Source organism: Gopherus evgoodei, chromosome 3 (assembly GCF_007399415.2).
Source record: "Gopherus evgoodei ecotype Sinaloan lineage chromosome 3, rGopEvg1_v1.p, whole genome shotgun sequence".
In the NCBI taxonomy this organism is placed as follows: Eukaryota; Metazoa; Chordata; order Testudines; family Testudinidae; genus Gopherus; species Gopherus evgoodei.
In genome coordinates this window covers 45,677,529-45,692,818 of record NC_044324.1, presented here as the reverse complement: position 1 = coordinate 45,692,818, position 15,290 = coordinate 45,677,529, and the positions used below count along the sequence as shown (strand labels likewise).

Here is a 15,290-nt window from a genome sequence, read left to right as displayed (position 1 = left end):
TTGGAAAACATAATTCCAACTATACATATCAAATGATGGGGTCTAAATAAGCTATTATCAGTCAAGAAAGAGATCTTAGAGTCACTGTGGATAGTTCTCTGGAAAGATCCCAATGTGCAGCAGTAGTAAAAAAAAGCAAACAGAATGTTGGGAATCATTAGGAAAGGGATAGCTAGTAAGACAGAAAATATCATATTGCCTCTGTATAAATCCATGGTATGCCCAAATATTGAATACTATGTGCATATGTAGTTGCTCCATCTCAAAAAAGATATATTGGAATTGGAAAAGGTTCAGAAAAGGTCAACAAAAATGATTAGGTGTATAGAACAGCTTCCATATGAGGAGAGATTAATAAGACTGGGACTTTTCAGCTTGGAGAAGAGATGACTAAGGGGGGTATGATAGAAGTCTATAAAATCATGACTGATGTGGAGAAAGAAAATAAGGAAGTGTTATTTACACCTTCTCATAACACAAGAACTAGGGCGTCACCAAATGACGTTAATAGGCAGCAGGTTTAAAACAAACAGAAGGAAGTACTTCTTCACACAACACACAGTCAACCTGTGGAACTCTTTGCCAGATAATGTTGTGAAGACCAAGACTATAACAGGGTTGAAAAAGGAACTAGATAAACTCAAAGAGCATAGGCCAATCAATGGCTATTAGCCAGGATGGGCAGTTGTCATAAACAGATAGCTAAGGGTTAATGTTCTTTTACCTGGAAAGGAGTAACCTGAAACACCTGACCAGAGGACCAATCAGGAAACAAGACTTTTTCAAATCTAGGTGGAGGGAAGTTTGTGTGTGAGTCCTTTGTTCTTGTCTTGTGCCTGTACTCTCTCTCGGCTATGAGAGGATTTCTGTCTCCTGCTTTCTAATCTTCTGTTTCCCAGCTGTAAGTACAGAAAGGACAGTGATTTATATGGTTTTTTTTTGTATTTATATGTGTGTAGTTGCTGGAGTGTTTTGAATTGTATTCTTTTTGAATAAGGCTGTTTATTCATATTTCTTTTAAGCAATTGACCCTGTATTTGTCACCTTAATGCAGAGAGACCATTTTTATGTATTTTTTCTTTCTTTTTATATAAAGCTTTCTTTTTAAGACCTGTTGGAGTTTTTTCTTTAGTGGGGAACTCCAGGGAATTGAGTCTGTAGCTCACCAGGGAATTGGTGGGAGGAAGAAGTCAGGGGGAAACCTGTGTGTGTTAGATTTACTAGCCTGACTTTGCATTCCCTCTGGGTGAAGGAGGGGGGTGGGGGGAGCTTGGCTCTCTCTCTCGGTACCTATTTCCAGGACTGGAAATAGGGAGGGTGGAATCCCTCTGTTTAGATTCACGGAGCTTGCTTCTGTGTATCTCTCCAGGAACCCAGGGAGGGAACACCTGGAAGGAGGAGGGGGAAGGGAAATGGTTTATTCCCCTTTGTTGTGAGACTCAAGGAATTTGGGTCTTGGGGTCCCCAGGGAAGGTTGTTGGGGGGACCAGAGTGCCCCAAAACACTCTAATTTTTTGGGTGGTGGCAGCTTTACCAGGTCCAAACTGGTAACTAAGCTTGGAGGTTTTCAAGCTAACACCCATATTTTGGATGCTAAGGTCCAAATCTGGGAATATGTTATGACAGCAGTGATGCAAACAAAATCATTAAAACTACTCTTTGCAATATTCCCAGTATTTAGGTGAACCTCTTTTCAATACAGGTTTCTATCATGGGTGAAAATCACTACAAACCTGGGACCCACAATTTTTCAAACCTTGAAATCATAGATTCATAGACTCTAGGACTGGAAGGGACCTTGAGAGGTCATCGAGTCCAGTCCCTTGCCCTCATGGCAGGACCAAATACTGTCTAGACCATCCTGGATAGACATTTATCTAACCTACTCTTAAATATCTCCAGGGGCAATTTATTCCAGTGTTTAGCCACCCTGACAGTTAAGAACTTTTTCCTGATGTCCAACCTAAATCTCTCTTGTTGCAGTTTAAGCCCATTGCTTCTTGTTCTATCATTAGAGGCTAAGGTGAACAAGTTTTCTCCCTCCTCCTGATGACACCCTTTTAGATACCTGAAAACTGCTATCAGGTCCCCTCTCAGTCTTCTCTTTTCCAAACTAAACAAACCCAATTGTTTCAGCCTTCCTTCATAGGTCATGTTCTCAAGACCTTTAATCATTCTTGTTGCTCTTCTCTGGACCCTCTCCAATTTCTCCACAACTTTCTTGAAATGCGGTGCCCAGTACTGGACACAATACTCCAGTTGAGGCCTAACCAGCACAGAGTAGAGCGGAAGAATGACTTCTCTTGTCTTGTTTACAACACACCTGTTAACGCATCCCAGAATCACGTTTGCTTTTTTTGCAACAGTATCACATTGTTGATTCATATTTAGCTTGTGGTCAACCATGACCCCTAGATCTCTTTCTGCCATACTCCTTCCTAGACAGTCTCTTCCCATTCTGTATGTGTGAAACTGATTGTTCCTTCCTAAGTGGAGCACTTTGCATTGTCTTTATTAAACTTCGTCTGGTTTACCTCAGACCATTTCTCCAATTTGTCCAGATCATTTTGAATTATGACCCTGTCCTCCAAAGCAGTTGCAATCCCTCCCAGTTTGGTATCATCTGCAAACTTAATAAGTGTACTTTCTATGCCAACATCTAAGCCAATGCTGAAGATATTGAACAGAGCCGGTCCCAAAACAGACCCCTGTGGAATCTCACTTGTTATACCTTTCCAGCAGGATTGGGAACCATTAACAACTACTCTCTGAGTACGGTGATCCAGCCAATTATGCACCCACCTTATAGTAGCCCCATCTAAATTGTATTTGCCTAGTTTATCGATAAGAATATCATGCAAGACCGTATCAAATGCCTTACTAAAGTCTAGGTATACCACATCCACTGCTTCTCCCTTATCCACAAGACTCGTTATCCTATCAAAGAAAGCTATCAGATTGGTTTGACACAATTTGTTCTTTACAAATCCATGCTGGTTATTCCCTATCACCTTACCACCTTCCAAGTGTTTGCAGATGATTTCCTTAATTACTTGCTCCATTATCTTCCCTGGCACAGAAGTTAAACTAACTGGTCTGTAGTTTCCTGGGTTGTTTTTATTTTCCTTTTTATAGATGGGCACCATATTTGCCCTTTTCCAGTCTTCTGGAATCTCTCCCGTCTCCCATGATTTTCCAAAGATAATGGCTAGAGATTCAGACACCTCCTCTATTAGCTCCTTGAGTATTCTAGGATGCATTTCATCAGGTCCTGGTGACTTGCAGGCATCTAACTTTTCTAAGTGATTTCTAACTTGTTCTTTTTTTATTTTATCTTCTAAACCTACCCCCTTCCCATAAGCATTCACTATGTTAGGCATTCCTTCAGACTTCTAAGTGAAGACTGAAACAAAGAAGTCATTAAGCATCTCTGCCATTTCCAAGTTTCCTGTTACTGTTTCTCCCTCCTCACTGAGCAGTGGGCCTACCCTGTCCTTGGTCTTTCTCTTGCTTCTAATGTATTGATAAAAAGTCTTCTTGTTTCCCTTTATTCCCATAGCTAGTTTGAGCTCATTTTGTGCCTTTGCCTTTCTAATCTTGCCCCGCATTCCTGTGTTGTTTGCCTATATTCATCCTTTGTAATCTGACCTAGTTTCCATTTTTTATATGACTCCTTTTTATTTTTTAGATCATGCAAGATCTCGTGGTTAAGCCAAGGTGGTCTTTTGCCACATTTTCTATCTTTCCTACCCAGTGGAATAGCTTGCTTTTGGGTCCTTAATAGCATCCTTTTGAAAAACTGCCAACTCTCCTCAGTTGTTTTTCCCCTCAGTCTTGACTCAGATAGAGTACAGACTATATAACAGATTCTTTTGGTGTCATATGGGGTTATTCGGGGGCTGTCCTCTGGGCAGGCCATTCTTGGCTTCCCTGCAGCCTCAGTTACCTTACGGATCTAGTCCAATAGGGCCCTTCCTCTCTGGGGTGGGCTGTGTCAGTACAGTTCCTCCCCTCAGAGTAGTTTTGTTGTCTTCCAGTCTAGTTCCTCCTAAAATGACCTGAACTTACGTTTAAACTTTTTTAGTCCATCTGGATGCAACTTCTGTTTTATGTTATAGCATGTCTTCCATCAGTGTGAGCGATGGAAGCTATGTGGAGTGAAACAGCTTTAAACTGCCCCCTATTGCCCACAGGTCAATGGTTTAGTGGAAAGGTTCAATGGAGCCCTAAAGACCATGCTGGGAATGTACACTAAGAAAAGAGGCCAGAATTGTAGCGAGTTATTACCTTTCCTGTTGTATACTTACAGGGAGGTACCGCAGAAGTCCACAGGGTTTTTCCCATTTGATCTTTTATACTGGAGAAAAGTAAAGGGACCCCTTGATCTCATTAAAGATTCATGGGAGGGGAATACTGAGGTAATGGAAGAATCAGTAACTGAGTATGTTCAGGAAAGAGTTAAAAGATATGATGGAAATTGTCCAAACCAATCTCTGGGACAGTCAGGCCAAAGAAAAGATGTGGTATGACAGAAATAGTTGTAAATGCACAATTGAAATAGGAGATTTGGTAAGCCCAGTAAAAAAATTCAAGACGCAAACTCTTAGGAGAGGTCCTTCGAGTTAGTAGAAATGGCAAATGAGGACATATATCAAATTAAAAAGCCCCATGATGATGCTGTCCCACAGCTTGTACATGTGAAGAGGCTTAAAGCCTATCGCAGCAGGGGGTTGTAGTGAACATGATCTGTTGTCTGGAAAGGGAAGCTGAGACACATCTACTCATTGATTTGATGGCTGAATGCCAAGGTGGTTGAATTCTGGAAAGCACTGGGATCTGCAAAGAGTTAACACCAGTCAAAAGACGGAAGGTGTTATCAGTGTTGCAGGGATGCAGGGGGTGTTTTCCAACAAGCCAGGAAGAACACACTCACTAACCCATAAAACCCTCACAAAAGGGACACAATCTCCTTACAGGGCCGCTGGCAAGTGCAAGAGTAAATTCATATAGAGATACACAATAGGTTGGGCCTGGGAGTGATTAAGGAATCTGACAGCTCTTTGGCATCCCCTGTGGTATTGGTCCCCAAAAAGGACTATAGAAAACTTAATGCTGTTACAGGTAACAGATGCGTACCCTATGCTGAAAATTGATGATATGCTGGATATATTGAGCCAGTCCAAATATCTCAGTACTTTTGATTCAACTCAAGGTTACTGACAGATCCCTGGAGAAGGATGCACAGAAAAAATCCACGTTTATCACTGACATAGGGCTCTATGTATTCAGGGTGTTACCATTTGGCTTGGTCAATGCTGGTGCAACCTTCCAGAGACTGGTCAACAAAGTGTTAAATGGTTTACAGAGCTTCGCAAGGGCATACACAGATGAATTAGCACTGTTCAGCAGCACATGGGATGACCATACAAAGCATCTGAGGGTTGTGCTGTGAAAGCTCAAAGAGGCTGGTCTAACCATAAAACCCACCAAGTGCAGAATAGGAACAGCCAAAGTTCTTTATGTAGGGCATTGGGTTGATGTGGGGCAAATATTCCCTGACCCTCTTTAAGCCATTGTCAACTGGCCTGTGCCCCAAATTAAAAGGCAGGTCCTATATTTCATTGGCCTAGAAAACTACTACGGAAGGTTTGTGTGTGGGTTCAGTGACATTCACAGACTTGTGTAAAAAGCGCCAACCCAATAAGGTGGTTTGGTAAGAAGCATGCCAGAAAAATTTTGATAAGATAAAGGCACTCTTCTCTGGAAAGCCTGTGCTAGCGGATCCTGCCTTTGCTAAAATATTTGAACTGTGTACTGATGCATCTGACATTGGCTTGGGTGCTGTACTGATGCAAACGGGGAGGGCTGCAAAAAACATCCAATTGCTTTCCTGAATAAAAAGCTGTCATCCACTGAACAAAGTTACTCTGTCATAAAATAGTGCTATGCCATGGTATGGACAGTTAAGCAACTGAAGCCTTACCTCTTTAATAGGAAGTTCAAGATTCTAACAGACCACACACCCGTAATACGGTTAAATGGAACTTAAGGGCACAAATTCCAAACTATTACGCTGGAGCCTGATCCTGCAAGAGTTTGACAGGGAGATTGTAAACATAAAAGGGAAAGAGAAGATGGTAGTGGATGCCCTGTCCAGAAAAGAGGACCTTGGGCCCACTGCCTTGGCATTAATCAGTGACTAAGGATATGTCTTCACTAGCAACATTAAAGCGCTGGATGCGAGTTCTCCCAGCACTGTAAAAAAACCCAACTCCATGAGGGGACTAACTACCAGTGCTGGTGTATTGTCTACACTGACACTTTAGAGCGCTGAAACTTGCAGTGCTCAGGGGGGTGTTTTTTCACACCCCGGAGTGAGAAAGTTGCAGCGCTGTGAAGTGCCAGTGTAGACAAGCTCTAACACTCCTACAGTAAACTAAGGGGGGGGGGGGAAAGGTGTGACACTCTGTACCCTAAAGCAACACCCTGGCACCCCCATAATTACCATGGTGATAGGATTATGATATGTTTTGTACAAAGTAGGCCTGTTGGCTTGTATGGGAAGTTATTCAGTTTTGCTATGTGTGTGTTACTGAAATATGGTGTGAAGTTGGAAACACCCACAACCAGCCTTCCAGGTACAACAATGGAGAAGCCAGAAACTGATGATGGCCCATTAAAGGGAATCCACACTACAAAGGCCTACCCCAGGAACTGTATACAATGGAAACTTCTCAGAGATAGCATGTAGACGATGAAGACTGCTTGACTCACAGCACAGCAAAGAATCTTTCCAGCAAGGTGGAAAAGGTATAAAAAGGGGAAGCCCGGCTTGTCCTCACTTCCCCCATAACTCCACACCTGGAAACACTTCTGGAGAACAAAGACTGAACTGGAGAGGTGGTCCCAGGCTGGAGGGGATTTCCAGCCTGCGTATGGAAGATCTGTGACCTGCTTGTATTGTCTCTCAGGGTGAGAGACTGCTTGATTCAAATTCCATGTAGTGTATAGAACATAGATTGCAATTTTACTTTTTATTTCTTAGGTAACCAACTTTGATCTGTATGCTTACTACGTATAATCACTAAAAATCTAGCTTTCTGTAGTTAATACATCTGTTTTATATGTTACCTAAAACTGTGGTGCTTGAGGAATATGCTCAGTGTACAAAAGCTGGTGCACGTCCACTTTCCTTGGTAGAAGTGGTGGACTGAGTAACAAATTTACACTGGTCCGGCTTCTGACCAAAGCAAAACAGTATAGCTCTGGGGTCCCAGGCTGGGGAGCTGGCGGAATTGGCTGGAGCCACTCTATTGTTAGTTCATTAGTAGCTAGAAGAAGCATTCATGTAACTCAGCTGGGTGTGTCCCTGCTTGTGGATGGCTGTGTAAGTGTAGGATCTGGATAGGATTGCAGCTTGGAGAGGATTGCAGCTCGTCACTGCATCACACTGTGAAAGGGAGGCCAGGCTGGTATGCCAGAGGGCTCAGGGATACCCCACTTCCAGATTGCACCCTGGGGAACCCATCACACTCACTCATTTAGAATTAATTTTATAGCAGTTTTTAAAGTTTTAAAATTTCTCTTTTGGTCACTTGAACGCTCTTTGGTGTTTCTCATCCTTTTTCATTAATCTTTGAGATTCTGGTTTGTTTCTTTTATTTTTCACATTTAGAAAACAGGATCAAGTCCTGTTGTGGAAGTCCCTCTGAGATGCTATCTATAATATTATGTAATAGTCACAGGCCATTCATTATGCGCCCAGCAAAAAACAGAATGGGTTCTGGGTACACTAGAGATACTCAATAGGAATAAACTTTTGCATGTGACCCTAAAAATTAAGATCAACTTCATTTAAATTTTGCCTCTCTCTCTCTAGCCCATATACAAAATTAAATTTCTTTTTCTTTTTGTTGCTCTGTTACTCTTGACTGATTATACAGTTTGCTTTACCTGAGTTCTCATTTTTACTTATACATTCTCACTTTTACTTTCCAACGTGTAGAGTGCCCTGAGTCATCTTTGGCTTCTTTTTTTCTCAGCAGTCAACCAGCAAAAGGAAAAGGGAGAGTCTAGAGTATGTGCTATGGTCCTGTCTTGGTCAGTTAGGATGATCTCTAAAAAATGTAATTAAGAACAATGGCATAGAGGGATAATATAACAGAGTTAATTGATGAGGATACTAAGTATTGTAGGATATAAATCAAACCCAGTGCAGGAACCCACACATACGTTGAAGTAAGCAATCTGCCTATAAATTAATATTGCTAATTCCCTGTGTAATTAGTTATGTTTATTTCTAGTAAAATATGTTTTAATTAGGTGGTTCAACAGTGCTAATCAGATGTAAACTGATTGTTAACTCCTTTGCAGGAATGATCTTGCTTATGTTGGTGACTGGTGCAGGATGGTGTTTGATTTGCACACAACAGCAACTACCATAACTCATTGTTTCTTTTGCAGACTATGACTAGAATTGTAGTTTCCCTGTTAGGCTGACTGACTCTAAAAACAATTTGGGGCCCTCCTGCAGATCAAATGAGACTGAAAATTATTACATCTTAGGCTGATACATAGTTTTCAGTTAAATATCACTTCTGAGTTTGTCAACCCTAATGAGCAACGCATTTAATTTTAAACGTACTGAGGACAATACCACAGTTGAGTTACCCATACTGAGAAATAGCACTAATATCCTCTCGTGCTATAACTAGCAGGAAATTTTGAAATGATTGCGAAGCTCCCTAATGGAACAGTGACCTTTGGTTGTCTTTACATGTCTGTTAAGGATGAAACTGAATAGCTGCATGATTAATTAAAAGGAGCAGCTGAAAATCCTGCATGGAGAATTTAAGGAATAAAGGGCCAAAGTTCATCACTAAAAATAGTAGCTGATTATTTATTCATCATGGCTTCTAGTACATTTGGTAAAGTGAAAATGTTGTCATTGATCATAGAACCACTGTGCTACAAGTGTGGCAACACATTTTTTTTTATTTATTTAGAGTAAGATGTGTTAACATCCAGCATGACAAAATTTGTACAAAGTTCACAATTTAAAAATGAAGTATCACAGCAACTTGTGATTCCACACATTTATAGCAAAATTAAAATGTCAACAAATCCATGCCGTGTAGTACAAAAATAAATCAAACTTCAGTTCCACAGAGAGCACAATAAATAGTTTATACAAAATTCTGTCTTCATAAATGATTACTTAAATTAACTTAGAAATGAATATGAACAATAAGTTATAATAAATAAACTCTGACTCACAATAATTTCATATGAAAGGTCAGCATTCTAATATGTGACACTTTTGTGATCCCTATATAATAGTCACAGATAACTTCTGATTTGATATTATGTACCAACATTAGATGAGCAGCAGATTTGTGCTTAAAATCCCTTTCCATTGTACATAGGTGATAACAATAAGAATCCAAAACTGATACTATCTATTACTCTACTGAAAGCATTACTATATTGGCAAAGAAGCTGCAGACACAATGCAGTGGAAAAATGCATATGCCATTATGAACAATGAAAGCCCTAAAAGGAGGCTAGGGCAAAAGTACAATATATATGGCAGAAGGTGAACAACAAGCACCTTGCTTCAGCTCTCAAAAAGGCAATTCTGAGCATGGCAGCTACAACTAATAGCACAACAGAAAAAGGGCACTGTACAGATAAGACTGCAGAGCCCCCAAAGTAATTACATAATCTTTTCCCAGCTAGTTATTAAAGTCCTCATGGAAAACTGTAAGCTTTTGTACAGTGAGTAGTATAAAGTGCCGCTGGGATATACATATATTTATACATATATATATATACCGAGGTTGAATATTGTATCAGAATATTTGTTGTGAGATCCCTGTAGTCTCCCTTAGCAATATTACTGGATTGGCCATAATGGCTTCCACTATAATTTGTTCAGGTTTAGTGTCACAAGGCTAATGACACAAGAAATTGCACACCTCCGTATGGATATATAGGGCAAGGTAAGTGCAAATAGTCAACTGGCACATTGTGGGGACAATGACCCTGTAAGTCCTGTTCTGCTAAAAATATTTTATTTTTTACAAAACCCATCTTTTTCATAACAAAATTTTAAAGTACTTTTGTACTTTCTGCATAACATCAAGACATGGAAGGAAAAGATATGCTATCAATTTTAAATAAACTCAACATCTGTAAAACACAACACATCAAAATTACTACTTAAAAAGGGAAAAAATGTTGTAATAAAAAGTGGTCTTATGCATATAGATAGTGCAGTCATTTTGAAGAAAACAATCAAATCTTGAAGGTACAAATAAGTTTTATCTTAAAATGATCCAGTTTAAAGCAAAAAAAGTGCTGAAGTATATTTAGTTACATTAAAATTTGATTGCATTCATTTTTGCAATAGATAATAGTAGAACAAATATAAAGCATACATGAATGCCACAGTAATGATTGTTCTCCAACAAAATGCAGAACATAAATATTAAAATATGAAAAATGGGATCAAATGCTTGGCAAAGCAAAAAGAAAAAAATCTTTACTGAGCTGCATTCTTCCTAAAGTTAGCAGTGAATCCAGTTCAGTAACTACAGTAGACACAAATCATTTGTCTTTATCCCAAAATTAAAGATGTAAAAAGGCAATATTAGTTTTAAAATATTGTCTTTCATCTTAAATTGAAAATACAGAGTTTCTGAAAGATGAACTACATTGTTATAAGACATAGTTCAGAGGGGCACTAAGCAGTCCAGGAGAGATACGAGAATGTTGGTGCCAAAGTTTATTTGAAAATAAAAGCTGAAATCTTCAGGTTGTCCACCTCTGATATAGTTCCTTTCATAATGGAAGTTCCCATAGTCATACCATGTAATGCTTAGAAGTTAATTAAAAAGTGCTGTTTAAGCTGCTTTGAATCTTCTGTCAAGTTTCCATGGCTTGATGTTGTCTTACAATAAATTACCCATTTTGTATCTTACATCTAATCCATGCCATTTTCTTGGATTTCAAAAAACCTCATTTTATTGCCCCCACCGCACACCATCCTCTGAAAACAAAAGTCACATAATATTTTCAAGCATTGTTCAAAAATAAAGCATTTTTGCAACCAATTCTTGCTATGAAACAATATGCACACAAAATGTATTTCTTAAATCCCATAAAATCCTCCAACATGAGGCAAAATGATAAAGTGTTTAAAAAGTGGCTGCAGACTGCAACATTGTCATTCAAAGCTGTTTTTTTTGTCCATTTCAGTTCAAAATACTAAAACATTTAATCACTAAAGCATTAAAAAGAATTTACACTCTATTTATTTCGATCAGCTTACCTCTTCAGAAATATATATACCCCAAAAATGTGCATACATTAGCAGCTATAAACATTACATGGCATATCACACTATGTCAGCTTATATGAAAACGTACAAAATGTGAATGTATTCAAAAAACTATTCTGCAGTTACTATCTTTAAAGCAAGACATAAAATCATTATGAAGTCTTGTAAGCATAACACTGTTTCAAACAGAAATAAATATATAACACTTTCTGGTAAATTACAGCAGCAAAAAACAAGAGGCATCCTTTTTTTAAGCAAGACTTTCACCACTATAGCAGCTGTTCAGACCTGAATTCCTCTCACAGCCTGCTTTATATTTTCCAGTAGGGCTTTATTTTCTGGACTCTGATAACGATCTTGATTTGTATACATGTCCGTCAAAGTGGTCACGTAAGCATCAAAATTTTGTTCATTGATTGGTTCCTACGAGATATTAAATAGTAGTTCATATACAACTTTTATTTTCTTGATTGTATATTCATTTAAGCATAACATACTATCATATTATATTGCCACCATTTTTTATAATATTTAAAATGCCTATTTAGATCTTAATTTTACAGGATACATTGGAACAGGCCCACTGTGCCTTTGTTAGCAATTAAATTTATCTTTATGGTTTCAGTGTTGTTACCACAAATATCCAACTGGTTGAGGAACCATAAACATAAAAACGACATCTACTGTATGAGGTGAACTGAAGATCGCCAAATTCCTTAACTTGTGCTCTCAATCACTTACCATATGTGGCAGCTGGATATTAGCTAGACTATGAATTAAAGACTGGCTTAAATTGGCCAGTTCATGAAGAAGAGACTCATTTTGCTGTTCAATTACTTTGTTCTCCTCTTCTATCGTCTTCAAGTTGCTCTCCATTGTGGTAATCTAAAATGGATAAATTTGTGTACAATGTAATATAAGGCAAGCCGTTATAAAGCATGCGTTCTTGAAGTGAGTGATAACAGTAATATCACAACAAAAAAGGGCCTTTTTGTTTAAATAAAAAGATTTCACTTGTTTATAATTTTTTTTATAAATTTAAGAGCTTTTTCTGCTATGTACAACTGCAAATTATATGACTTTATTTTAACGGCTTGTCTTTTTTTATGGTGGAAGTAGTGATTTACCTTACATTTGATTATACGGGCTTTGTATCAATTTAATATTTTTAAAAAATAAATATCTTTTTGTATTTAAAGGCACTTATAAGGGCCTCAAACTTGCAAGCTGATTCATGTGGGCAGACTCTTATATGTGCCTGGACCCCAGCTAAAATCAACGGAGGCACCATATAAGAATCCACCTGTATCCATGAGGTTGCAGGATCAGGGCTAATGTGAGTAGCTGATACATTTATCATATTTTTGGGGTATATGCCATTAACTAAGTGTGCACAATTCTTTGCTGTCACCATTTGGCTCTTTGGAATTATATTTGCATTCAACATATACTGCCCAATGAATATTCTCACAGAACTGTCAGTGAAAGCTAACTATTGTTGCACAATAAGTACAGCACAATAATCAGATGTGTGTGTCTTAGTACTATTCTTTTCTATATTTTTATGTTTTGCCTTATGTTACTAACAGCTTTCAATGTTTGTGTTTAATGATAAACAAAATGAAGTTTGCTGTATTTTATTAGCAATATATTTGTTGTGTGGCCTTTAAAAATATTCTCTAAGACGTAAAGGACTTAACGACAGAACTTACAACATTTGATTACTGTCTCAAATGGGTTGAAATTTAGGAAAAGAAACTGTGTGTTGCATAAACATGAAGTGGTCTATATAAGTAACTTACTGGATGTGAGACATAAATACAGTGGTCACACTTACAAGATGTATTCCATTTGGAGAGATATTAGCATATCCAACAGTGTTCCCCATTTTAAGTATACTGTTCAAACCTGTAGAATCTTTCTAAAATGAAGAAACATTTAAAGCGTGACCAGTGTACATGGCTATTTAAATTCCATGACATAGGACAACTCATCTCTTACCAAGTATAAAATGTGTGTGTGTGTAAGGTAAGATGTACATTGGCAAGAGGGTAGAAAATGAAGCCCAGGAAGCAGAAAAGAGCACATAGAGCCAAATTCTCAAAGAAACAGTCACTTGGTTCTAATTTGACATCCACAATTAACTGCAGGTATAATATATTATAGGAAAAAATGATAGTATTTTGATGTGAACTCTCTCATTTGTCAGCACAAACAGTATGGAGGTCTGAAGAAAAGAAGATTTTTATGTGACCATCAGATGAGCCTAAGTCAGTATGTTTTAATAGGTTTGCTGGCACAATCAGACAGTTAGATGCCTCAAGTCTATCATTGTGGATTTTTGATAATTTGATCTGTAATATTAATTGATAAAAGCAAATCTTTTCTTAAGAGCTTGGTGCACACATAAGACTAGCTGTCAAGTAGGTTTGACTTTGACTACTGATATTTATGCAGCAGATAATCCAAGCTGAGACACACACTGTCAATATTACAGGGGAACATTTCTTCGGGATGAATAGTTCTCCAAGTATTTCTCCAGCATGCTGCAATAGGCACGAATTGTTTTACTTTAACACAGAGAATGGAAAGACATTCCAGCTCTGTTGCTATGTTTTCAATGTATATGTCAGAGACCAGGCCAAGCACATGCCCTAAACTCATGCTCTTTTTGGAATCCAGTGCTAAAGAGCCAGTCCTACTACATATGTGTAACTTTTTTTTTTTTTTAATTCTTCTTAGCTAAGGTCAGTCATATTCCAAGTCATTATGTTTAATATTCATCCTTACTTTTTTTTACATCAAAAGTAATAACTAGAGTCAGAGTATTGACCTCTGATATCAAATATAATTAGGGCCCAGTCCTAGGAGGTGCTGAGAGCCATCAACTACTATTGACTTCAATGGGAGTTGAAATTTCACATTCTCTCATAGGATTGGTCCTTTAGGTGGTTGAGGACTGTTATCTGATAGATTTTTCCTCTTGGGCTAAACACAGATATACCAAGCACCTGAAACTGCACTGATTTTTGTGAAGTTCCAGGTAACCAGCACCTCTCAGGATTTAGCACACTGTTACCTTCATACAATATCTGAAATGTAATTGGTTCCATTAGTTATGGCTCATATCAAGTGACTTTTCATTTTCATTTTCAGTGTATAAATTAAGTATAGTTACAGAACAGAAACTGCTCTCTATATTATAAATTTTCTTTTACATATTTCCCAATTTATATAATGAACTTTTGTTTGAAATCTACATAACACAATGTATTTTTATAATAGCATATATTTTGTTAAGGTTAATGTTAAAATTTTATTGTACCATACAGTACATATGGACTGTGATAATCTTCATGACCTTAACGAGCTGATAAAAACCTTAAGCTATTTAAGTGATTTGCTCCACCAGGTCTGTCCTTTTGAAATGAAAACACATTTTCCTTTGGAGAACACAACAGGTTGAGAGTGTGACCCCTGAATTATTGTGAAGTCCGATTTTGTTGGGATTCTCCATTAGATGTCAATAGTTTTAACGACAGTAAATATTTGTCATCAACAATTTTACCCCCTTTCCAAGTCTGTGTCACATCAAAATGTGCAATAGATCCCTTGAACATTTCCTAAGAATATGCAGTGGTCTAACTCCTCCAAACGAACTGGTTCTCCCCAACTTGATCCATTACCCTGTTTCCTAAGAGTGTACAGTGGAAGCTGTTTGAGAAGTGAAAGCTAGAATTAGTGTAGGGATTGTGTGTTCATTGTGTTGATACAAGTCTCCACCTACAAGCCCTGATCCTACAAGTTCTTTCATACAAGAATAACTTTATGTTTGTGAGTATCAGTATGATTATTTGAATACTGTGGGTGTTCCAGTTTTTCATGTAATTTTTCTATATGGCCATAATGTATTAGGTATTCATCCAGAAATTCAAACACTTGTGGCAGG

At 38.1% G+C, this 15,290-nt stretch overlaps 1 protein-coding gene across 18 annotated transcripts in view; it reads right to left on the bottom strand.

Annotated features, from left to right (window-relative positions):
* Positions 1-10,089: 10,089 nt before the first annotated feature.
* The window catches only part of MYT1L (myelin transcription factor 1 like), a 383,510-nt gene continuing 378,309 nt past the window's right edge, over positions 10,090-15,290 (bottom strand). For all 18 annotated transcript variants that reach the window (XM_030555505.1, XM_030555502.1, XM_030555511.1 and 15 more), the window contains 2 exons: positions 12,083-12,226; positions 10,090-11,764 (listed from right to left, as the gene is read on the bottom strand). In XM_030555505.1, coding sequence (XP_030411365.1) covers positions 11,624-11,764; positions 12,083-12,226 — 285 coding nt within the window. In that variant the 3' untranslated portion in view covers positions 10,090-11,623. The remainder of the gene's footprint in view (positions 11,765-12,082; positions 12,227-15,290) is intronic.